This window comes from Rhynchophorus ferrugineus, unplaced genomic scaffold (genome assembly GCF_030347505.1).
Source record: "Rhynchophorus ferrugineus isolate W39M unplaced genomic scaffold, kcgeb_rfMv2 rfM4, whole genome shotgun sequence".
Classification (NCBI taxonomy): domain Eukaryota; kingdom Metazoa; phylum Arthropoda; class Insecta; order Coleoptera; family Curculionidae; genus Rhynchophorus; species Rhynchophorus ferrugineus.
The window spans coordinates 29,368,770-29,392,680 of record NW_027472583.1 but is presented as its reverse complement, the minus strand read 5'-3'; the positions used below and the strand labels follow the sequence as shown (position 1 = coordinate 29,392,680).

General features: G+C 33.3%; 1 protein-coding gene across 6 annotated transcripts in view; it reads left to right on the top strand.

Moving 5' to 3' along the window:
- Nucleotides 1-23,911, top strand: part of gukh (NHS actin remodeling regulator GUK-holder) — a 199,744-nt gene that overhangs the window by 162,924 nt on the left and 12,909 nt on the right. For all 6 annotated transcript variants that reach the window (XM_076402670.1, XM_076402671.1, XM_076402669.1 and 3 more), the window contains exons 2-3: nt 7,679-7,784; nt 15,934-16,102. In XM_076402670.1, the coding sequence (XP_076258785.1) occupies nt 7,679-7,784; nt 15,934-16,102 (275 nt within the window). The remainder of the gene's footprint in view (nt 1-7,678; nt 7,785-15,933; nt 16,103-23,911) is intronic.

Below are 23,911 nucleotides of genomic sequence, written 5' to 3'. Positions count from 1 at the left end.
GATAGCTGAGAGTGGTCTTCTTATTCACTTGAGAAATCGGTCATCTAATTTATAACAGACATCAGATGTTTTAAATTGGTTATTGTCAATTGCAGTTACATTTTTGAACATTTTCCTCATATTCGAACATCTTGCCGACGATTTCTCTTATCGTTTCTACAATATCACACTATAAAGGCAATTAGAAAATCGTCCAAACTTGGCGAATAACAATATTCTATTTATGTGCTATAAATGTTTCGTATTTTTTAAGAACAACGTTTATGGTACGGTTAGATACAACGAAAAAGGCGCTTCGTTTCAAAAACAACCATTAAATTCAACAATACAATCACCGATATCTGTTACGAGACAACCTAATAAACGTGCTACATAAAGAAATATTTACTAGTGCGAAGAAATATTTTATTACCCACTCTAGAGCTGTGTGTCGTCAAGTTTACGAACTCGTATGGCCGCCACAGGAGAAAAGTTCATCAGAGTCTAACCGTTAAGTACCAAAAATCCGTGTGTGTGGGCGACCTGGTTGTAGTCGCTCGTATGGGCGGCGGAACAGGAATCGAAATATCACCGTGGTACTGCACAAGCAGAAAAGGGCACGATCCGTTACATAACATCGACTCTCGAGCAACTGTTCCAATCGTTCATCTTATAAACGTCAGATTCGCTAGACAAAACAAGCGACGACCATTGAGATCGTATTGTACTTGCCCGTATTTATTAATCAAACAATAGACGATCATTTATATTTCTGGAATTAGGTTGACAAAAAATCTATTTATTATTGTTATCATTAGTAATATTTCCCTTATTTGACATGCTTTTTCAGATCATTGCTCTTTTGGTAGGTATCTTTAACATTTAAAATTCAGATATAATATATATTACTAAAGGCGTAATTATTGACCATGGTACTTTCACCATTTTCCCGAAAGTGTTCTTTTTAACTGACTTCAAAAAAGGAGGAGGTTCTATGTTCTGCTATATATATATAACCGGTCAATTGAAAAGTCCTCGGCCTACCATAATATAACATATTTTTTTGGAAAAATTAGTTTTTTTATTCAACATAATTCCCTTCAAGGGTGATACATTGATTATAGCGACTCTCCAACTTTTCGATACCATTTTTGTAATACAATTTGTCCTTTGCTTCAAAATAGGCCTCAGTTTCGGCGATCACCTCTTCAATCGACGAAAATTTCTTCCCAGCGAGCATTCTTTTGAGATCTGATAACAGGAAATAGTCGCAGGTGGATGAGCAAGCAATTCGAAGCCCAATTCATAGATTTTTGCCATAGTTTTCACTGACTTGTAACTGTCTTGGTCTTGTCTTAGTGAAGCAGCACTTTATTTTTCTTCAAATGCGGCTGTTTTCCGGCGATTTCGTCCTTCAAACGGTCCAATAACGCTATGTAATAGTCGCTGTTGATAGTCTTTCCTTTTTCAGGTAATCAATGAAAATTATTCCATGAGTATCCCAAAAGATAGACGCCATAACCTTGCCAGTAGATTGCTACGTTTTCCCACGTCCATTGTCACATATCAACATAAAAACTCGGGCTTATTATGCTTGATCATCTTCAAACACTGCTCCGAATCATCAACTCATCGTTATTTTTGGTCAATAGTGAGCTCGCGCGGCACTCACTTTGCACAGAGATTTCTCATACCCAAATATTCTTGAATGATATGATGTAGACGTTTAGTTATCTTTAAAGCGTCTGCTATTTCATTCAATTCACAGTCATTCGAAATAATTTTATGGATTTTTTCAATGTTTTTGTCGACAATTTCTTCGGTGCTCGTTTCACCACGTCTAAACTTAGCATACCAATCCTTGATGGTTGATTTTCCTGGGCCAGTGTCCGGAAACTCGGCATCAAGCCAAGTTTCTGCTTCAACTGCATTTTTTCCCTTCAAATAGCAATATTTTATTAACGCGCGAAATTCCTTTTTATCCATTTTTTCACAATAATAAAAGTTCCTTCACTCAAAATTCTATAATTCAGAAACTAATAATCCGACAGCTGTGAAATTTATACACGCATCTTTTGAGGGTTGAGGGTTAGGGCTAACTAAAAAACATATGGATTTAATTCTAGTAGCGCCATCTATGTGTCAGTTCGGAGACTTTTCAATTGACCTGTTATATTTTTAAAGTATGTTCGCCGATTTCTCTGTCAATTATGAACCGATTTTTAAAATTCTTTTTTTATTCGAAAGAACGCACTTCCGTTCCATTGGATAATTTTAAAATAAAATATGTATAGAAATCGTTGTTTTTTCTTTGTGTTAAAAATCCAAGTTTGATTTTTTTAATTTTTAGTGAGTTTCTTATTTATTTTATTAATGCATGCTTCATAAAAGATCGATAATGTTAGTTACAGAAGTTATATCTATGGTTCAAGGGATAACTATTAGATGTCCCTAAATATGAGATGGTTGCATGTATTTTGATCAGCAATATATTTTGGTGAAAATGTGAAGTATCGATATAAAGAGCTGTGATATCTCACTCATTGGTCCATTCAAACTTAAAACAAGCACTTGTACGTTGCTGTTTTTCCTCAAATACACAGCCACGCCTATACATTAGTCCACCAGTTTGCCTTTAATTATCTTCGAAATTACTTTCTTCCTGTCCAAATTTCCATGGGGTACCCTGTTTGGAGTGGTTATGAACCTGTTAGAAACTGAGCTACTATACTTCGCATTTGGTAGCCTTTCGCACTGATCTGTGGTGCTTGTGCCAAGAATCCACGGACTAGGGATGCTTTTCAAAGCTTGAATGTTTCCTAATTGGAATAGTTTATGACTACGGGGTTTGAGCACTTTCAATCCATCTTTGCTGGCCTTACAGCTTCAGCTGCACCTTAACTACACCAAGGAATCGTCACTTATTTATAACTTGTCTATTTTTTTTATAATAAATTTGATTCCGGTTAATTGAATGATTTAAAAAGAGATCCTTATGATATCCCCTATGTCCTACCGATTGCGTCAGTTATGAAAAATGAAAGGATTTGAAACACAAAATCTATTAATTTACTTTGAAACAATTTTTATTTTATTTTGAAGTAAATTAATTATTCTTGCTTAGATGCTTCATTAAACATAAATTATGATTCAAAATAGAAATAATCGAATAAAATCATGGCAAATATAAAATTATGCGTTGCGGGTTGCATATACCTAAAATAATCGAATTAATTTATATCGACTAAGAAAATGGACCGCATATTTTTATCTCGGTCGCTAATAATAGAAAATTAGTGCCATCAGTTTATTCTATCAATTATAACAGTCTGGCTCATATAATTTATGATTCATACAGTTGTTGTTTTTTTTAATCTAACTGTGCGGTAGGTATAAAATACAACTGGTACAATGAACGGGGAGCTGTAACCACATCGCCCCCCACCTCCCTAACCACCCCAAACCGGGCTCCCTTTTTTACATCCAGAAAATAGCGGAAAACGGCGATATACAGTGGAGACGTGTCGGTCTGGTGCAGTATCAGGCGCCATCTACACAAAGGGCGACCAATTAATACGGATGCTCCCCAATGAATACAAATGAGACGGTTGAATTCGTTCGGGACGGTTTACAGGACGTTAGAAGCACCCAATACAATTATTAAATAAACCATTACAATGTTATCTGGAGGTTATTTAAGTCTTTCCGTATACGGGGGCCAGTTTAATCAAATGATTCGGTTAGTGTAACAAATTTATGGACTTTTAATGTGTTGTTCTCGTGTTCTGATTCCTTAATTATAACTAAAATAAAATTAGTTATTTCACTGGTATTAAATTAGCCTTTTAATATGCTCAGGATCTGTTCGGAATTTATTATTGAAATTTAACTAAAGCATTTTTAATATTTTTGATATATTTTAATGAATGCCGAATTATTCTCCAAGACAGTGCTAACTACAATTTTTAATACATAATACGTTTGTTTTTCCAAATTTATTTAAAACATTTCACTCATTGCAATTCACCAACTTTTTTTTTAATCTTTCTTACATTTGTTGAAATTCTCAGTTTAGGAAAAGGCCATAAATCAAACGGAACTAAATAAGGTGAATACAGGCGTATATATGGAAATATATGAGAAACGCGAAGGACCAATTAGTGAAAAATCCAACAATTATTGGTCCATTACTTCGACCTGTTGTGTCCATTAAATTAACTCAAGCGGTAAGTTGATGATGACAGCTCAGTCTCTAACTGCCACTCGATGATTTTTGAACATGAAATACTTGATATGCATATCATCGTTCGACATCAATCAATCATCAATCGATCGAAATGTAGTTATGTTGAATGATTGGCAATAAATTGTTTAACTACTGACGCTGTGGTCTTGAAATTTGACACCGACTGTTGTTGTTATAAGTACCTAGTCCTTTATGTTAAAATATCTATTGCAGCCATATATAAATATAATATGTATTACGTAATTATAAATATAATTTAAATCAATCAATTATATTCATAACAAATCAAGATCTATAGACCTACTGAGCGCATATTGTTCCACAGAAAATGGAAATACGGATATTCTAAATATATTACAAGGTATTTTAACCATATAAAGACACAGTACCTTCTCTGTTGAAAATTCACACATTTTTATGGTTTTTATACATTTCTCAGTACACTAAACACCTCATAAAATGCAGATTAAATTCTTTCAGGAATGTCTTGTTTCACTCTTACACTGACCTCTCTCTAACAGTCACTTAATTATTTTGTATGCTTATCAGTGTAATTAATCATTCCGAGGAAGTAAGAATAAATGTTTTTATTGCGTTAAAAATATCCTATTAACTTCAAACAAAAATACCAAAACAACTATTTTAATGAGCATATGCTTTAAATTTAAAAAATATACCTTTGAAGGTATATACATTTAAATATGGAAACACTGGTTTAGAGAATATATAAAAGTCATTATATTACTTTTAAATTCACAGTGTTTCATTGCAATAATACAACTGATTACTTATTAACTAGATATCTCTTTTGTTTGTCAATTTTTCTGATCATTAGTATCTAACGTATCATACTAAATAACAGTAAGTTTAACACCACTATATATTATATAATATTAATATATTAATATATATATATATATATATATATATATATATATATATATATATATAAGAAGAAATACAAAAATTGGATTGAAAATATTGGATTACTTTCAGCATATACAACCATTAAAACAATAATTGCACTGCCCAATAATAAAAAAATTGCTCACTCAAATATGATTATTATCACCTGTTGAAGGGTTAAGTTCAAAAATAACCGTAAAAAGTACCGATTGAGAACTGAGAATTGTATGGTACATCTTCAGTTTGTGCGAAATTCGTTTTTCGATATTGACATACTTGTTAACAGTAAAAATATATATAATATAGCTGTTTGAAGCTTATAAACGGTCACACATTGTTGTAGTCCTGATATTCAGAATTTCTTATTTTGTTTTTTTTTTAATTTTGTTAAATCAATACGGATATATGTAAATTCAGGTAATTATTCACTAGTCACTAGCATTACGTTAATACGAACGTAAGGGACTAACGGACTTCACATATATGTGAGTATCCTGTATCAGAACAATTAGCGATAACAATAATGTGAATTGGTCTTCCTCAGGAGACAAAATGTTTTTATAGAGTTATGCAATTCCCAACACTAAAAGACAAAACATCCAAGTCTCTCCCTCAATCAAGAACTTAAAAAATTCCGCGCGTTACTCAATGCCCCATGGTTTATGAGGAACGCTGACCTCGAATCAGGCATCCCTTTCGTGAACGTGTGTTTCACGAAGATCCTCAGTGTAAGATTGTTCCTAGGCATATTAGAACACGTTGACATATTGATCAAATCCCCTATCCACAAACCCCGGTAGCTAAACCAACTACGACAATCCCAGTCGTATTCCAGGATCTCTGTCGCCCGCAAAACTTCTCTATCCTGAACCCAAAGCGATATCAGCAAAATACTATTTGGTTCTAGCTGGTCAATCTGAAATTAGAAAGAAAACTCGAGAGTTTCTTCTTTCTTCGGGCTCCCTCGAATACCTGTGTCATCAACTGTAAATTGACAATCACTCGTATAAATCATAAATAGTTTCTATCACTTACCACGTGCCCATACTCAACTCTCACATATATGTGGCAACTTATGTTCAGTTATGAATAAAAAAAACTGAATTGTCTTCTCACGATAATGATTGCTATTTTTGTTTAACTCCACTGATAAAAGCAGCATTGTCTGAAATACCCGAATTTTCCCTTTACTATTCGACCTAATATAATTTACCAGGACCTGGTCCAAATTTACGGGTTAAAGGCTGAAAATGAAAACAGTGTGGAAGCGAAACTGGTCAACATACCTTCAATGTTATATGACCTTAATTTTGATGAAAACCGCATAGATTTCAGAAGGCAGAACTTCAATATAGCAGAAATAGAATATTCTGCTAAATGGTGCACTTTTACAAAAACAGTAATCTCATTATTTGTTCATAAATACAACCAAGATGTATTTCCACGAATTTAGAATGTAAATGTTATTGAAAAAATAACTTTAACTTTAATTAACAACTTGTTAGGCATGTGTAATTAAAATAATTAATGAAAAAATGTGAAAAATACAATTAGATAACACGGATGGCAGCGGTGTTACCTGGAGACGAGGCTTGGGCAGTCGATGGTGGCACGTCTAAACCAAACGATGGTTGAGCACTGAATGAATTGAAATACCCTTCAATAACATCCCAGATAAACGTCTTGCTGGCACCCCGCCCGTGTTCAACATCTGGGATTATATTTCTGGGTATTTTGTAGACCGTTATTCCACGATGTAAAATTCGACATGCCTCAAGGTCGCTACAATAGTAAAAACTAGGGCTAATTATTTTTTTCTTTATTATATTCGCTTTCGTTAACTCAAAATTAGAATTGGCTGGAAAAGGTGCAGAAGAAATTCTTTTACTTTTGTTGTGCAATGTTGTTGACTTGAAAATTTATTGATAATAAAATTCTAATGCTTTCTATTGAAATAATAGTGAAAAACCGGTATAATTCATCTCTGTAAAATATCTCGTATCTCAAACGTCCGAAAGAGAGCACAAAAACTGTTAAAACATCTTCATAGCATCGATTCCGTACCCGATCCGGCTCGTATCGAGATCTGCGTGTGTGTGGCCCCGGCGGACTTCTTTTCCCTGCATTTCTGCAAAGGCAGGCTAGGCACCGAACGCAAAAAGAAAAGGAAAAAAGCCAAGACGAGCGAAAACAGAAAATCGTAGAGGCGCAACGCGCTTTCTTTGATGGAAATCTCGGGGATATTCACGGGCTGAACGTTATTTATGGAGCAATTAACCGTCCTCGTCGGGATTTTCGAGTTTTGCCGTTGCTGGATGGAAAAATCTTCATTTAATTAAGAGAGGATGGGACTGGGCGGATAGCTCTCATAATTCCGTGGGGAAATTCCTAAATATTAATTGATTTGTCGGCACGACCGAACAGAGTCTATCCCAGTGTGTGTCAGACGAGTAACAATTACAAAACAAATTGTTTCTCGTACGATTGAAACTGACATCTAATTATATTTTTATGTACGTACTTAATGTGTATTTTTTCTCGTTTCAGCTGTTGGTGACATCTGTTCCTTTGCCCAGACCAAGGAGCACTATGCTGCCAAGCACCAAATGGACACCAGCCTTTTCGGGCCCGAGTCTAGGCCACAAGCTCTTAAGTAAGTGTTTTTATTGTTATTAAAAACAAATTCTAAACATTGGAACTCGTTGGATTTTGAATTCAACAAATTGTTCTTACAAAACGTATAACGTTAACATGTTCTTTTTTTATAATGAAATATTAGACAGGAAGAATGGAAATTCCGAGTCGTAAAACTTCTCTTTCAATGCATAGCTATTCTATCGTTTTTGAGAGGAGCTGGCATATATGTTCTCTCATAAAGGCTAGTACTTTATTTTAAAACATGAATCTTACTACTAATCATAAGCAAATATATGTGATATAAAGATATATACTGCTACTAAATTACTTTTTTTCTGGATTTTACTCGATTTCAACAAATTATAATTGCAATGCCGAATACTAAAAGTACTTTTTGGTAGAACACAGTGAAATTAACTAAAATCAAATATACTCGTAATAGGGAACAGCAAATCCTTAATATTATGTCAAGTTATCGAAAATTATTAGGTTATTCAAAAAGTTTCTTTAGGTGACTTTATTATTCTTTGTTCCGGTGTTATTATAATTGATGAATTCGGTCCTTAAATAATTATTTTCAGCGCATTAAAATGTGAGAACAGGCAAGGGGGAAAAGTCAGTGGGAACACAATTTATGTTTCAAATAATTAATTTTCACAATGATTTTTTGAGTTTCTTGAAAAAGTGCATTATTTTTATCGCGGCCATACTTTTCTTTTATTCTTCTTTCCAAATTTTTTCTAATACTTATTTACAAAGCTTGATTTACAGCTTGAAGATAAGGCACTAACGAAGTTCTCGAACTCGAAGGCACCCAAGACGCCTCCGCAGTAACTAAACGTTGCACCATATAATTTTAATATTAAGTCCTTGCGCGTGTTGTGCTCAGCGAAATCATTTGGTGAAAATCCGAAGCATCAATGTAAACAACTTTTGAATAACCTATCCTAATAATTAAGTTTCATCGCTTTGAAGGCAGAAAATGAAAACAGTGTGGAAGCGGAACTAGTCAACATAAATGGTTGATAAAATCGAATTATCTTATATTTTTTAGTTAAAAAATTGATTTTGAGCAATCAACAGAAAGAAAAAATAATACTAAAACTCTTACATAATTTATTACTTTATTCGTAAACGTCCTGAACCACTTTGCGTTTCTTTTTTCCTTTGATTTTCTTTTTGTAATAACTATTGTTTTTATGATCTACTCTGATGATCCCACATTGTTTTAATTTTTAAATATATATATATATATATATATATATATATATATATATATATATATATATATATATATATATATATATCAATAGTTTGCTTTAATCAATCTCAAATTGTACACAAGTTCAATAGGTTTCAAACTTATTTGATGAATATGTGAATGATTCAGTTTTCTTTGATTTGAATATTTTAAAAATTGTATTCAATAAAGATAAAAACTTTTCTTTTCTGTCTTTTGCTGTTCTGATATCAGATATATCTGATCATATTATCAGAACAGCAAAGAACCTATAAAATCCAATCAAGCACAGTTCGGATTTCTTCGATTCCGATCGTATAATTTTGATGTCAACACACAGAAAATTAATAAACGCAGGTAATAACTCTAAAAAGCAACCAATAATATCACAATCGCCACTTGGGAACTGTGAGAATAGTATTATTGAAATCACGTGCCCTATATTTGCTAAAATAAATCAAAATTGTATCGATGACAAACCTACTTAAAAAATTTGTAATAATAATTTCAAGATGCAGTTGTATTTGACTGGGTTTTTAGTAACTACAATAAAAGAAAAAAAGTTTAAATTATAAACATTCAGTATTGTACCAAATTACCTTGTAATATTTGGGTAAATAAAATGCACAAGTTGTAATTTTGAAGTATATATATATTTGATATATATATATATATATATATATATATATATATATATATATATATATATATATATGTATATATATATATATATATATATATATATATATATATATATATATATATATTGATTTTATATATATATATATATAGATATGTATAATAGATATTTGATATTGGCTTTTCGTGATCTAGCCATAATGGGAGTTGATAGGCACTTAGCTTGTGAAGGCTTGGATTTAATTAATATTTTTCTTTGTATTTTGTGAATATATGGTCATTCAGTAGCGAATAGTAATGAATGTTCAGTGAGTTCACTTAGAGGCCCATTTTCTTCTGTCTAGTTTGAATTCGAATCTTATAAAAACAAATACTTACTCAATGTATACTTGTACGACTAAATTGTATAATATTGTAATACAATATTGTCGCATTGTATTAAATATAATTTTCTATATTATTTGGTAACTTACAAATGTAACACTATACACAATAAACAAAACAAAAGAAGTAACCTTAAATGTTATGAACAATGTTATTATAACTACTTAAAATAGTAAATACTTACATTAGAATGGTCCTATTGCTATGAATACATTACTGTTGTCAAAACTATACTGGCTGTTTTCCGTTTTGTAAGATGTAATGCCATATTTTTGCTTTGCAACGAAAATACACAACTTGTTAGAAGTTTTTATCGATGTATATTACCTTAGGGGCCCTCACACCATCAATAAATATTAGAATGTCTAATTATAACATAAAATTATTAAAATAATGTATAAATAATATATGCAAACCGTCCAGTGTGACCAAAATAACGTCAATAATTCAAACGTCAATGTTTCTTTAAAATCCATTTTTTGCAGAGATTACTTTTATTCCAGGTAAAGTAAATACGTAGATTGTTATAAAGTAGTTTTTCAGAAATAGTCATCTAGTTTATTATCGAGCTGTTATCGAACACAAATGTTATTAAATAATCTATTAGTTCGAAAATTAACGTGTACGTGTATACCTTTAAATTGGCAGAAGTTTTTGATACCAACCAGAGTTGCTAATGCCAGTTTATCAAATTCTTCAATAATCTGGATCAAATTTCCCAAATTGGGAGGAAAAATTGCTAATTCTCCACAAATTTCCCTCAATATGATTTTAAAAAATGAAACAAGTCTCAACCGTTTTTATCTTTTCATGATATGGAATAAAGTGTAATATTATGAATTATAACGTTACATTTCTTCCGTTGGTCTTGCAAGCATTTTACTTGTTCGGTTAGACTTGACACTGCCGCCCTCATTCTTTATTTGTTTTAAGGATTTTCGCTAGACCGATGCGGTCGAAAACGGCAGTATCATCATCCGTTTTTAGAGCGAAACACTTTACCCCAATAGCATTCACCATCAATGTTACCTTCGTGAAATTCATAAAGAATTGGTTAAAACCCACCATAATATGAGCTCGCCACGCGTCATTTAATTTTTGTGTTGTCACAGATTTTTGATTATTTTTATAATGTATATTGTACAGTTTATTGTATAATGATTATCTGCTACTGACCGTAATATTGAAAAATGATGTGTGTATAATTTCATTACCAATTTCCCATAAAATCATAAAAAATCAACAATATTTAATGAAATAGAACGTAATATATTTGGAATTGAAATATGGAGGGTCGTTAAATTATTTTGAAATATATATATAGGTATTGGAGTTCTTGAGATGTCAAAATCCCCACATTTTCCCCGCAGATTAGGAAATTCCCCACAAATTGGCAACGTTGGTACGAGCGTAATAGATATTATAAGAAAATTAATTAAACTAACTTAACTATGACCTATGATGGTCGTCTTAAAATTAATTCAGTAACCATTTACAAGTTTCCAAAAAATAATTAATTTGAGTTACAGAAAACTTCGGATCAGTTTTTTTTTCTTTTGAATGTTTATATTGTAAAAATACCGTCAAAACTGTATTGTGTAACTGTATATTACTATTATCTGTCCAAAACAGACTTCGTAACAATCGTCATGGGCCAGCTCCATTGGTCACATTTATTGACTCTATATGTACGAACTCGTTGTACTCATTGGTGGCATTAATAAATAATAGTCTGTGTACAATGTCACCGATCGGCCCTTGAATTACGTCGGCATAAATAATTTTTCACCGATCCCATTGCAAACAGGTCGGGCAGACCCAAAGCAAAGAAGAAAAAAAAATTAAAAAGCCGAGCAACCAGAGCCGAAACAAAAAGAAGATTTATAGAATTCCCATTCATTCAATACGCTCCATTGTTCCCACATTCAAGCCCGTTCATTAATAAAACATTTATGTTTGTCTCCGATTACGTTGCGTCCCACTTATAATCCACGGCCGTCTTGTATTTAATCAGTCCACGAAGAAAATCCGGAAAAAAATCCGTTCGGAACTCGAAACTCGTCGGTAATTACTGGCGGAGTGAAAAAAATATATACGTATTTAATTGGATCCAGATACTTTTTTGTAATTGTCGTTATTGTGAATGGGAAGCCGTTGGTGTGTTGATACCGATTACTTTCGATTAGCCTCGAGTCGGATGTTTTTATTTTGTTTTTATGTTAGCGCACTCTATATATCGAAACTCGCTCGAACGCTCGTTTTGAACCAGAGGGAAATTTGCGTAACAAAATTAACATAATTGTTTTATTTATTAGTAATAATAATATATGAACTCATAAACATGTATTTAACTATGGTATAATTCCTTAAAGAGAAGTATTATATTAGAAATTAAACAATAATAAACCATGTAGATGATTCCTTATGCTAATTTTTTTAGGGGCAATGTTATTTATACTTATGCTTTTACTCAGTTTAAGCGTTTAAACTCAGCCGGCTACAGAAACGATTTTCATATGTTTTTCTTTGCGTCGCATTGTTATGAAAATATTTTACTCAGCTACACCGAATGCCTCGTATAATAGTTCAAATTATGACGTCTGGTAGAAAGTGAAAAAATATGATGTAACTGAAAACAGAGCCCCATTTTTCGAGTTATTTATTGCTGTTATTATTTTTTAAAGCGCCACGAAGCGGGTCATTAGTTGACCCCCATATTTTATTAAGTTTGTAACGATTACATTTTGGATCGTCAACTTTATTGAATTGCCCGAATTAGAGAGAGACAGATTATATGTGACATTTGAACAGTTATAAACAAAAAGAACATTAACGAGATATAATTAAGATGAAAGTGTCTTTTGTAACAGTTCGATTTTCAAATAAATTATGGAACAATTAGAATACATTTTTTTTGTTTGTATTTTTAATTATTTGCAGACTGGTTAGTCGTTCAATAAATCCTTGGAAAAAGGTAGATAATCACATTATTTAAGAAGTATTTTGACAGGTGTGCATATAAATTATAAAAAGAGAAAGGGTTTAGAACACAAAAACTATTAATTTACTTTAAAAACTGTTTTATTCAAATAAATAAGAGGCGACTTGTTGAATGGCGATACAAAACAAAACTGAGGGTTTTTATCTATTAGAGAACAGACCCAACCCATCTCGCCTGTTCACCATTCAGGTAGTATTAAAACACATGGCCCTTAACAGGCCTTAACACATATACATCGCCCTAATAGCAGAAATTATTTTCCTTTTTCTCAACTAATGGGTGTAGATGAATCCGCGACCATCATTTTACTGATCCATTTCACTGTCTTCAATTTCTTTAAGCTGTCGTTCATCTTTATGTACTTTCCTGTTAAATTTTGAAGTCTCTTTTTACCAAATACGGTTTATCTAGATTGTACCTAGGGCTTAACGTGGACTCCGAACCACGGTCCTCGGCATTAGTCCTACTGACTAGTGAACTAGTCTTACCCAGCCTAGTTAATGGCGTGACCAGGATCATTTTCCTTGTCAGATATTGCATTCTTGCCTGTTGGACGATTACAAACATAAATTAATAGTCATACCCCAGCAGGATTCGAACCCGCCACTATCGCAACACTAGGAGAACCATCCTGTTGCGTTGACCACTGTGCCAACTACACCGAGTTATCCTTATGTGCGTGTAAGTTGCAAAATTGTAGCAAATAAGAGTCAAAATAGCAATAGATTTTTTTCTGAACTAAAACAAACACGACATCCATGTTGATAACACTTTGATTTGTCGAGGGCTAAAAAGCATATCGTGCCTTTTATCAACATGGTCGGGTGTAGTTACTTCCTGAACGACGTCGTAGACGTCCTGAATCACTTTGAGCTTCTTTTATTTGATTTCCTTTTTGTAATAACTTGTTTTTATGATCTGGTCTGGTGATCCCGTATTGTTTTAATTTTTCCCTAAGACAAATATTATATATATATATATATATATATATATATATATATATATATATATATATATATCAATAGATTGCTTTAATTGCTTTAATCAATCTCATATTGTACACAAGTTTAATTGACGAATATGTGATTGATTCAGTTTTCTTTGATTTGAATATTTTAAACTACTTTCGTCCCTAATAACGGCGGGAGGAAATAATTTCTTATGCGTATTTATACTAACTAGGGACTATTTATTCTATCGCTACAACAAATTGTTTATCACTGTCATTAACGTTGCTACCTCTAACCTTAAAAATAATCATCAATGTTGTTTTGTCGCTACTCGATTCAATAATCCAGAAAAAATTAGCAATACGTTATCATCTAATGTATCTTCGGACGAGGAAGATGTTATACGAAATTTTGATGCAGAAGCGCAATTGGTAATAAAAGCAAATACGTTGCCGAAGAAGTCTATTGATGTCGGGGGCAGGCATCAAAAACATGCTCATCAAAATTTTAAGTTAAATTAATAACGTACTTTCGACCGGTTATGAAAAATATCGTATACACTACACGGGCCAAAAGTTGAAATCTCGGTCCTGCTCGTCATAATTCCCTCGGCTTCGCCTCGGGAGTAGTGCCGAGATCAGCTTTTGACCCTTGTGGTGTAATATACTATTTATTTTCTGCCCATTGCTGTTCTGATATTAGATATATCTGATCATATTATCAGAACAGCAATGAACCTATAATATCCAATCAAGCACAGTTCCAGTTTCTTTGATTCCCTTCCTGTAATTTCGATGTCAAAGATGTATCACACTTTGGAAAGCCAATTTTCGAAAATGTGCATAAAGTCATGGAAATAGCCGAGCCCGACCATCACATAAGCACTGTTTATATATGCCAAAAGCTAAACATTGCGCAAAAAACTTTTTTGGAGTCATTTGAAAAAGACTGCATACCAACAGAAGCCGAATGTATGGGTGCCACACAAGTTAAACCAAACAAAAATCTCAAGGACTGAATTTTCATCTGTGCATCACTGCTAAATTCCAATCATATCGACCCATTTCCTAAGTGGATGGTAGTTGGCGATAAAAAGTGGACCACCTACACCAACGTTAATCCAAAACACTTGTTGAAACGCGGTTTACCAGAGTTAACAATGACCAAGCCAGGATTGACAACCAGGAAGGTTTTCCTGGGTGTTTGGTGGGATTGGTGAATCCACATACTCTGAAATAAACAATCGCCCAAAACAGTTTGACCTAGTGGTGTTTAGTAGTATATTATTTCGTCAAGTCAACTCCAAGGCTCATTTATCGATAGCGACTCGCCGAAGGTCCGGGGGCTTAATAAGGGGTTCTTATGTATCCACCTTATAGTCCCGATCAGGCATTGTGTGATTACCACCTGTTTCTGTCTATTGCGAAGCCCCAGTTTTTTGACAATAGGGATAAGGGCTTAAATGGGTGATGCATAATAGAATTACCATCAAAATGGCAACAAGTTGTCGAACAAAATGACGCATATTTCAGCTAAATTGGACCTTTCTAAGTAAATTAAATAAAGCCGTCAATTTCAACAGGACTCTTAACAACTTAACAGGATTTTTTCTTAACATGAAATATCAACATTTAACTTTTGAGTGCTTCAGAGTGCTAAATTTCGGTTTTTTTAGTGTTAAGGCTTTTAAATATATGTTTTCAGTTACCAGGCGAACACCGTGCTTAAACTAACAATCAAAATTAAATCAAATGATGCTATAATTGATATTTTGATAACTATGAGGAAACCTAACTTTTTTTATATTACGAGCGCCGTTTGTTAGTTTATCTATTTTAAATCTTATTAAACAACCCATGTAATTTATGAGTGAAAAAGTACTAAATTTCGAAATACTATTGCTTTTAAGAATTTTTTTTAGTAATATAATAATTTTTTCTTAATTTTTTAGGCTTTTATATGAAGCTGCTTCCAAAACACCCGTCCACGCCATGCGACAGTTGGACAGATGGAGACGCGACGGACACAGGTCATCGAAATTCTTCGTTTGTACTCCGGTACTTGGAGCAAGGAGACGAAAGATCAGAGGAAAAGTTGATATCGATATTGAAACAAGAATGGTGAGTCGAATAATAAATTACCCTTAAACTCACCCCCATTCGGGGAACTCTATATATACGAGCTCGTCGTAACGATTTGATAAATCAACGTTTAAATGACGGCATCTAATCTGACATTAGAGGGATTTAATGTAGCCTTTTTGGCCGTATCGATGGCAAAACGATTCTAGTCGAGGTGTCGTTGATCCTGGAGACGGTCTTAGTCTGGATCCAAGTTCAAAAACAACCGTCTATTTTGGGCGCACACTTATACTTGGCTCGCTCACTTGATCTTAAATAGGAAAACCAAATACCGTTCTGATAATTTACACCAGTTTAAGAGAGAGCAAATGTAAACAAGAACTGCCGAAAAAGACCTTCTGTAATAACGTGAATTCCTTTACCATTTTTCTTCAGATACTTATGTCAAAAGAGCACAATCCAAGGTATATTTAAGAGTTCATTCAATACGCGTTTAAATAAAAGTATCTCTTTTAACTACTCTTGATATGTGAACTTATCGAGTTCTTTTCCAATAAAAAAGTTAGTTTTCTGTTATTATTATAAAGCAATAGTATTATTTAGAGTATTTAATCATACTACAGTACAGTATATTGCGATTATCTGATCGCCAATTTTATTTAATGAGCTACAAAAACCAATTTCAATCAAATGTGCGATATTTTGAATGGTTGTTGTTGCACTATTGCGAACAGATGTTGTGCAATTTTAGGTCAAAAACACCATGAATATTCCAAAATAACCTGTCGCTTCACGGTCTGTCGATCTCACTGAACACAACTGGTGAAAACTCGGTTACACTTGAGGAATTCCGCACTTGCCCAAAAACGGTACACCATTTTTAATTGGCCGCTAGAGGACGTTAGTAGATTTATGTCATATACGTATGAATTTCCTGTTTTTTAAATGGATTTACAATATTTTGTAGAACTATTTAGTCAGTCATCAAAACTAATTTAATTATATTCAATTTTTATATATTAACAACTTTTATATTATCTGCTATGATAATGTTGTACTTATTTTTCAGAAGATATTGGTACAGTCTTATATCAAGTTCAAAAAAAGTTCACTAGGCACCATTTATAAGCCAGAGTAGAACGTGTCTGTCGACTTTATTACCTGCATACAATCCATTTAATGTGCTTTTTTAACAAAGGAAATATAAAGTGTTTGTATGAATTTTGATCAGCGATATCTATTGGTGAAAATGCGTACTAGTAAAATTATCAGTCTAAACAACTGCTAAACAATATAAGCTATTTGTAAAATTCAATGCTTTTGCAATTTCTCTATATAAAATAACGGCTTTCCGTTTATTATTATCGGGGTATTCAGTTTGTATAGATGCTAATCACGGAACGTTCAATATTACGTTTTTGACATTCATTGTTTGATTTGAGGAACATTTAGAAATTTGCGGTGACGCTCCTTCGTCATATCCTAATTGTCTGCTTTAATTTCAACAATTTAAAAGTAGTGACTTTGATGCCAATGAATTGCAACTCTTATTTATGTAGAGCATCATTTATGATATTAAAATGTATATCTACTACGACAATAGCAAGCACAAAAATAAATAGGATCCAATCCACATCGACATTCAAGCGGGATATTCATGGCGATAAAGTATTGTGTATATGGTAGGATCAGCAAAGTGTAGTATATTGCAAGCTACCAAACCCGATCAAACTGTTAGTGCAGATATCTACCGATGTCTGTTGAACAAACTGAACCTAGAGTCAGAACTCAAAGTCATTCTCTTGTCTTGAGCTCGAATGGAAAGTTGTGGCGCACCCAGCGTACTCACCAGACATAGCACTTGCTGATTATCACTTGTTCAGATATATGCAGCATGGCCGCAAAAATGAATCTATGGGTGAAACACTACCAAAACAACATCATTCTTTCAACACTGTAATATGTTTTGATTTATACATATTATACCACTTTTTCTCAATAAATACCTTTTTAAATGAAAAAATAAACAGTATAAAGCACCAAATATTGTATTCGATTGTGTAGAGGTTACGTTGTTTTTAACGATTTAAACGTATTAGGTATATCTAGTTCTTTAAAAACAATTTCTTGTAAGTAGTTAATTAGTTTAAAAATGTTCGTATAAATATTCCAGAAATCCTTACAAAAATACAGACATCAAAAATTATTTCATGAATTAAACAAGTTTCATTAAACGAATTACATCGAACCACAGTAATATAATAAGATCCATAAATAATACAATCGGAGTAAATGTATGTTATTGGAGTTGTGGGAAATTATACTGCATTATAAAGTTATTTTTAACACTATAAATCAGTTTTTTTCATTTCCGTTTCCGGAAAAAATCAATTTGGAGGTCCTCTCGGTCAGTTGTAAAAGCCCAACCAAATCTATTCTAATATTTACGAATTAAATACTATAAATTTTCTCTTTAGAGAGAAATATAATTAAACATTAACAAACAAGAATTGATATCTAGAAAGTGTTGGTGCATATGTTTCGTACGCCTATTAAATTGGAAAATTTTAATACACTATAAAGAAGTATCTCGAATTTTTGAACTAAAAATAATAAGTTTAGGAATTTCATTTTGCCACCTGTTTTTCGTTGGTTAGTGGCACCTTCACCATTTTCAGTGGATTTTATTTTATGATCTCAACAACTCGGAATAGCTTTATCGAATGAGTAATTTTAGCATGAACAGAAAGAAGCAACAAGATGCCATGTTATTGGAATATGGTGCTTGGTCGCTTCTATTTGTTAGTCAATCATGCGCCGCCCAGAATATCACGTCGAATATCATAAACGATTTTAAAAGATATGAACATTGGGCTAATTCTCTGTGTTTTAGAAAAAGTAAGGTTCTATTGATTTTAGTTACGTCAACCTCTTGGATTTTTTAGTGACTGGGCCTACAGCTTAACTTAGGCTCCGAACCATGGTCCTCGGCATTAAGCCTACCGACTGGCGAGTGACCAACTTTAGACATCATCCCAGAAGACATCCTTCCGGTCTTATCCAGCCTGGTTACTGGTGTGACTGGGATAGTTCTCCTTGTCGGATTTTACACTCTTGCCTAAAACAATTACAAATATTAAACAATCACAAATATAAATTTACGACCATGCCCCAGTAGGATTCGATCCCGCGACTATCGGACCAATAGGAGGACCGTCCTGTCGCTTTTATTGCGCCACCAAAAGTTTTAGAGATACAATGAGAATTATTTAGCAATCCATAGTCGGTGCTCGAGCTTCTCAAGTTCCGCAGGACTTCCATTACACCCTTGACCAAATCTCGTCACTGTTGATGATCTGAATCTGATTTAAATCTTGCTTGCTCTTTTTCATAAGCACTTTTCCAACAATCCATAGGCGATCTCCTGTATTATGTCCTTCCTTGGTACTCTATCCAAAAGCATAAAGTGAAATCAATGAAAAATGTTCCCCACAGGCCTGGATCGCTTCTATTGTCTTGACCCAATCCAACGGCCTTGCCATACGTTTATTATTTTATTCTTGTTTGCAATTCGTCGATTCTTAGCTCCCAACCAGGAAACGAAAACCTGTAACTATAGGCAGAATTGCTAATCCCCGTGAAGGGTCGCGATTATAGAAGTGCCTCCACTCCCTCCACCGCTCAACAAGCTCATCGTGCGACTTATCGCTCAATTCCCTAAGTATATGGTAAAAGGTTCGATATTCATGTTTCGATAGAGCTTCCAAATCGAATTATAGAAGGTCAGCATGCCTCTCTTTCAAACATTAACTCAACATATCGTTTTAATTTGCGTCATTTCTCGAGTTTTATTCATTTTCATTCTTCTGCCAATTGTAAACATCGTCAGCGGCAATTGCTGCAGACATTTCCTTTCTCAACATTTAATATCAGTATCGTCAGCTCTTTAAGTGTCTATTTATTTGTTCATGTAATTTGGAATGCTGGTGTTTTGTTTTCCACAAATAGCTCCCGCCATGATTGATTGTAGACGGCTTTCTATCCTTGAACCTTTAATTCGTATATATTGTTGATAATCTAACACCACTAAACCAGTACTTCCTCCTAAGATTCTCCATCGCTCTTTTTGTTGATATTAAAGGGTATTGGAATACGATATTATTAACCACATAGCAATTTAATGAAACAAATTACAATAGACATAAACCATTATACATCAGATAATAGACCAAAATATACAATAACGATAATTGAGTACCATCTTCTTGCTCTTATCAATTTTTTTTACCAATAATGTAAATTAAGAATTACTCATCTAAAAAACGATTAATAAATTATCATTTCTAGAAGAATGTTACTAACTTGCAGTAAATAAGTCTTGATACTCTTCCAGAGAATATGTTTGTAATTCTTAATTTTTTTTGGCTTCAACGCTTGAAAAACCTGTTGCTCAAAACTCAGATCAAAACTAATCAAACGAATTCACAAATCATTTCCAACATTAGCAGCTCACGTGTTAATATAAAGTCAGATTTCGTGAGAATATCAGGCGGATTGACACAAATAGCATATAATTCACACGCCAGAAAAAACGAACCTCCAACTTTTCACATAACCCCCATAAACTATTTTTAGTCATCGTCTCTGCGCTACAAATGTTTACGACCTCTTTTAATGGCAGACGCTCGAAGAGGATACGACTATAATATCCCAATATCGTCCATTAATGATTTAAATTTACGAACGAGGGATTATCATTTCGGTGGCTATGAAATATTGAGGCGGTTTGCGGTTTTCTTCTTGGAGAAAACACAGGTCCGACGGTAATTTTCTCATTATGGAGACAGGTAGATTATGGTTTTAAATTGGATTTCTCATGTATCTAACATTGAACATATGAACTTTTTTTTCAAAATTCATAAAACATTTTATTAAATCAGTACATTGTTATTAGTCGTTGTCGACTAACCTACAATACAATTTGTTTTTAGAATAACTTAAAAACTAGGTATATATCTAGCAGAACCCATTATTTCTTATTTAGTCTGTATGTTGCGCATCTTTTCCTTGCAATTATAAGAGAAAAATGAGCAAAGTTAAAGCAACTTTATTTACAATAAAACTTAAATACAAACTAAGGACGGGAATAAATGGTTAGTAATGACAATCTTCAACTGTCAAATAGCTCCAAGTGTAGGTATTTAAATATTCTTGAGGACCCATGGAGACTTGTTTAAATACTGTGTAAAAACTGTGAATATTTGTGTTGACGACTGTATGAAGAATCTGTATGTGAATCTGCTTATTTACACCAACGGAGGTCTTCCAAGGGGTTAAAATGTAAACGTATTTCTTCTGGTTCTATATAAATAAGCACCAAATACATAAATACATCAAACTAATTTCTACACTCTATATTAATAATAATGTTAAATACACTTCACTGCACTACAAGATCAAATGGTTTGATTCTTTTGAATCTGTATCCTGCTGAGTCTTATCCAAGACTTCAAAATTCGATGTTAACACGAGAGTAGCCATGTGATCATAAGAGTGATGTATTTGACGTTCTCTTGATTTCTTGGGTGACAGTCGGTACTGTACAATTTGCTTGTACTACTAATAATACGAATAATTGATATTTTCTTTCACTTAACAAATAGGTCGTTTTTAATTTGCTTAATTTGTTTTCTTTTTTAATTTGTTACTTCTAATGGGGTTTTGCATCGAGATTCATCTCAAGATGTTTATTACTGTAACGTTATTTATGTAAACAAAATATGCACAGGTATTTCTAGTTGCTTTTTCGCTATTTTATCCAACAAACAGGAAGTATTATCATCAACAAATGTAGTCATGGCGGTATTCTCCGTCTGTGGCATATCGTATATGCAAAGTAGCTAAAGGACTGGCCCGAATACACTGTGGTATACTTGCTAAAGCTTTTTTTCCTCTTGATCCTTTTATGGAGTTTATAGACGATTCCCTTATGTCAAAATTAGATACAATATAGCGTAACAGACTGTTTTTAACGGATTTCAAAAAAGGAGGAGGTCCATGTTCGGCTGTATTTTTTTAAATGTATGTGTGTGCCGATTTCTCCGTCATTTATCGGCTGATTTTCGGTAGTAGATATGCTAAATAAGTTTTTTGTTTATTTTTATTTAGTTATTTCAGTGATTATTATTCTATAGTTTCCAACGCTAGATTAGTCGCTAGTTGTCTTAACAAAAATGAAAAAGCCAGTTGTTAAAAGTTAATTAAACCATATGGCTTCATTATTATTGTATTTCAAATCAATCGATATTATAGGTCATTCCATGAAAGGTTATCGTTCAGTAGTAATGCAGCTATGAAAAATAATTGTTTCTTAATATGATGTTGTTTATCAGTTTTACTAGCTAAGATTTATAGTATAATAATCAAACGTCGAATCTGTTGATTTAAAAAAAAAAGATTTAATTATTTATATAAAAAATTGTAAATGACGGATGTATCACTTACTTCAGTTGTTAAATTTTAATATAAAATTAAATGATAACATAGCAGTTTTCAATTTTGATGGGTCGATGTTGACAACCTGCGTAGGCCATGTTGTTTTGGGGGCATCTGTTATTTTATTGTATTCAGTCAGTGAAGCTAAATCAGTCACCACGACTGAGCAGCATGTCAAAATGTCCAAACTTTATTATCAAAATGAGTTTATTCAATTAGTGTAAATTTTGCGACATGGCAACGTCAAAGGGCCGTAAGAAGCTCCAACCCCTCTCTTGGAAAATCGTAATTAAGCTTTATAGTGGACTCCAACGTCTTCCAAATCAAAAAGATGCAAAAATTGGCCAAAAATTGACATTTTTTATGTTATGATTAAAAAATTATATCGGCTAAATGGTGACCGCGATCGCTATGCAACTTTCGGTTCTTTTTAAAGAATTTTTCAGGACATCCTGCAACATATGAGGCTGAATTTCTTCAATTTCGTGACGAATATTGTCTTGAGATGTTGAATCGTTTGAGGCTTATTCACATAAACTTTTGATTTTAAAAAAACCCATAAGAAAAAGTCTAGTGCTGTTAAATCCGGAGATCTGGCTGGCCATGCTAAATAGCCACTGCACGAAATTAGTCTTCGTGGAAAAAAGGCCACTGAATTGTCGAACGAGCTGTGTGTGCTGTGGCCCCACATGTCATGGTGTAACTGCAACACCTTGGTCATTTTCAAAAAAAAATAGGGACAAATGATGTTTCCAGTATGAATATCACACCATACAGATGTTTTTAGTGAATGTAATTATGTTTCATGGATTAATTGAGGATTCTGTGTTCCCCAAAACCGACTGTTCTGTTTATTGACGTGACCACTGAGAAGAAAATGGGCTTCATCGTTCATTATCAATTTAGACGAAAAATCTTCAATTTCACCAGACAGTCTTAGGATTGCATTACTGTACTAAACTCGTTAATCAGGATCTCTCGGTAACAATTTTTGGACTAATTGAATTTTGTACGGGAACATTTTCAAATCAGTTTTCAAAATCCGCCTTAAATTGCGTGCAGAAATGTGTAACTGGGAACCACGTCTTCGAATTAATGTAACTCTGGTGCGCGAACACTACCGCGCACTAGAGCCACATTTTCAGCGATACCAGACGCCGGTTGTCTTCCAGAACGAGGTCTGTCTGCTGTCGTACTGTACTGTCGAAAATTCGCATGTAAACAATAAATTGTGATTTTCTGATGCACTGGACGATTAGGATATTTTTGACGCAATTTCCGCTGAGTGGCAATAATGGAACGATTATTGTCGATAAATATTGTCACTATTTCTGCTCCTTATATTTTAGTGGC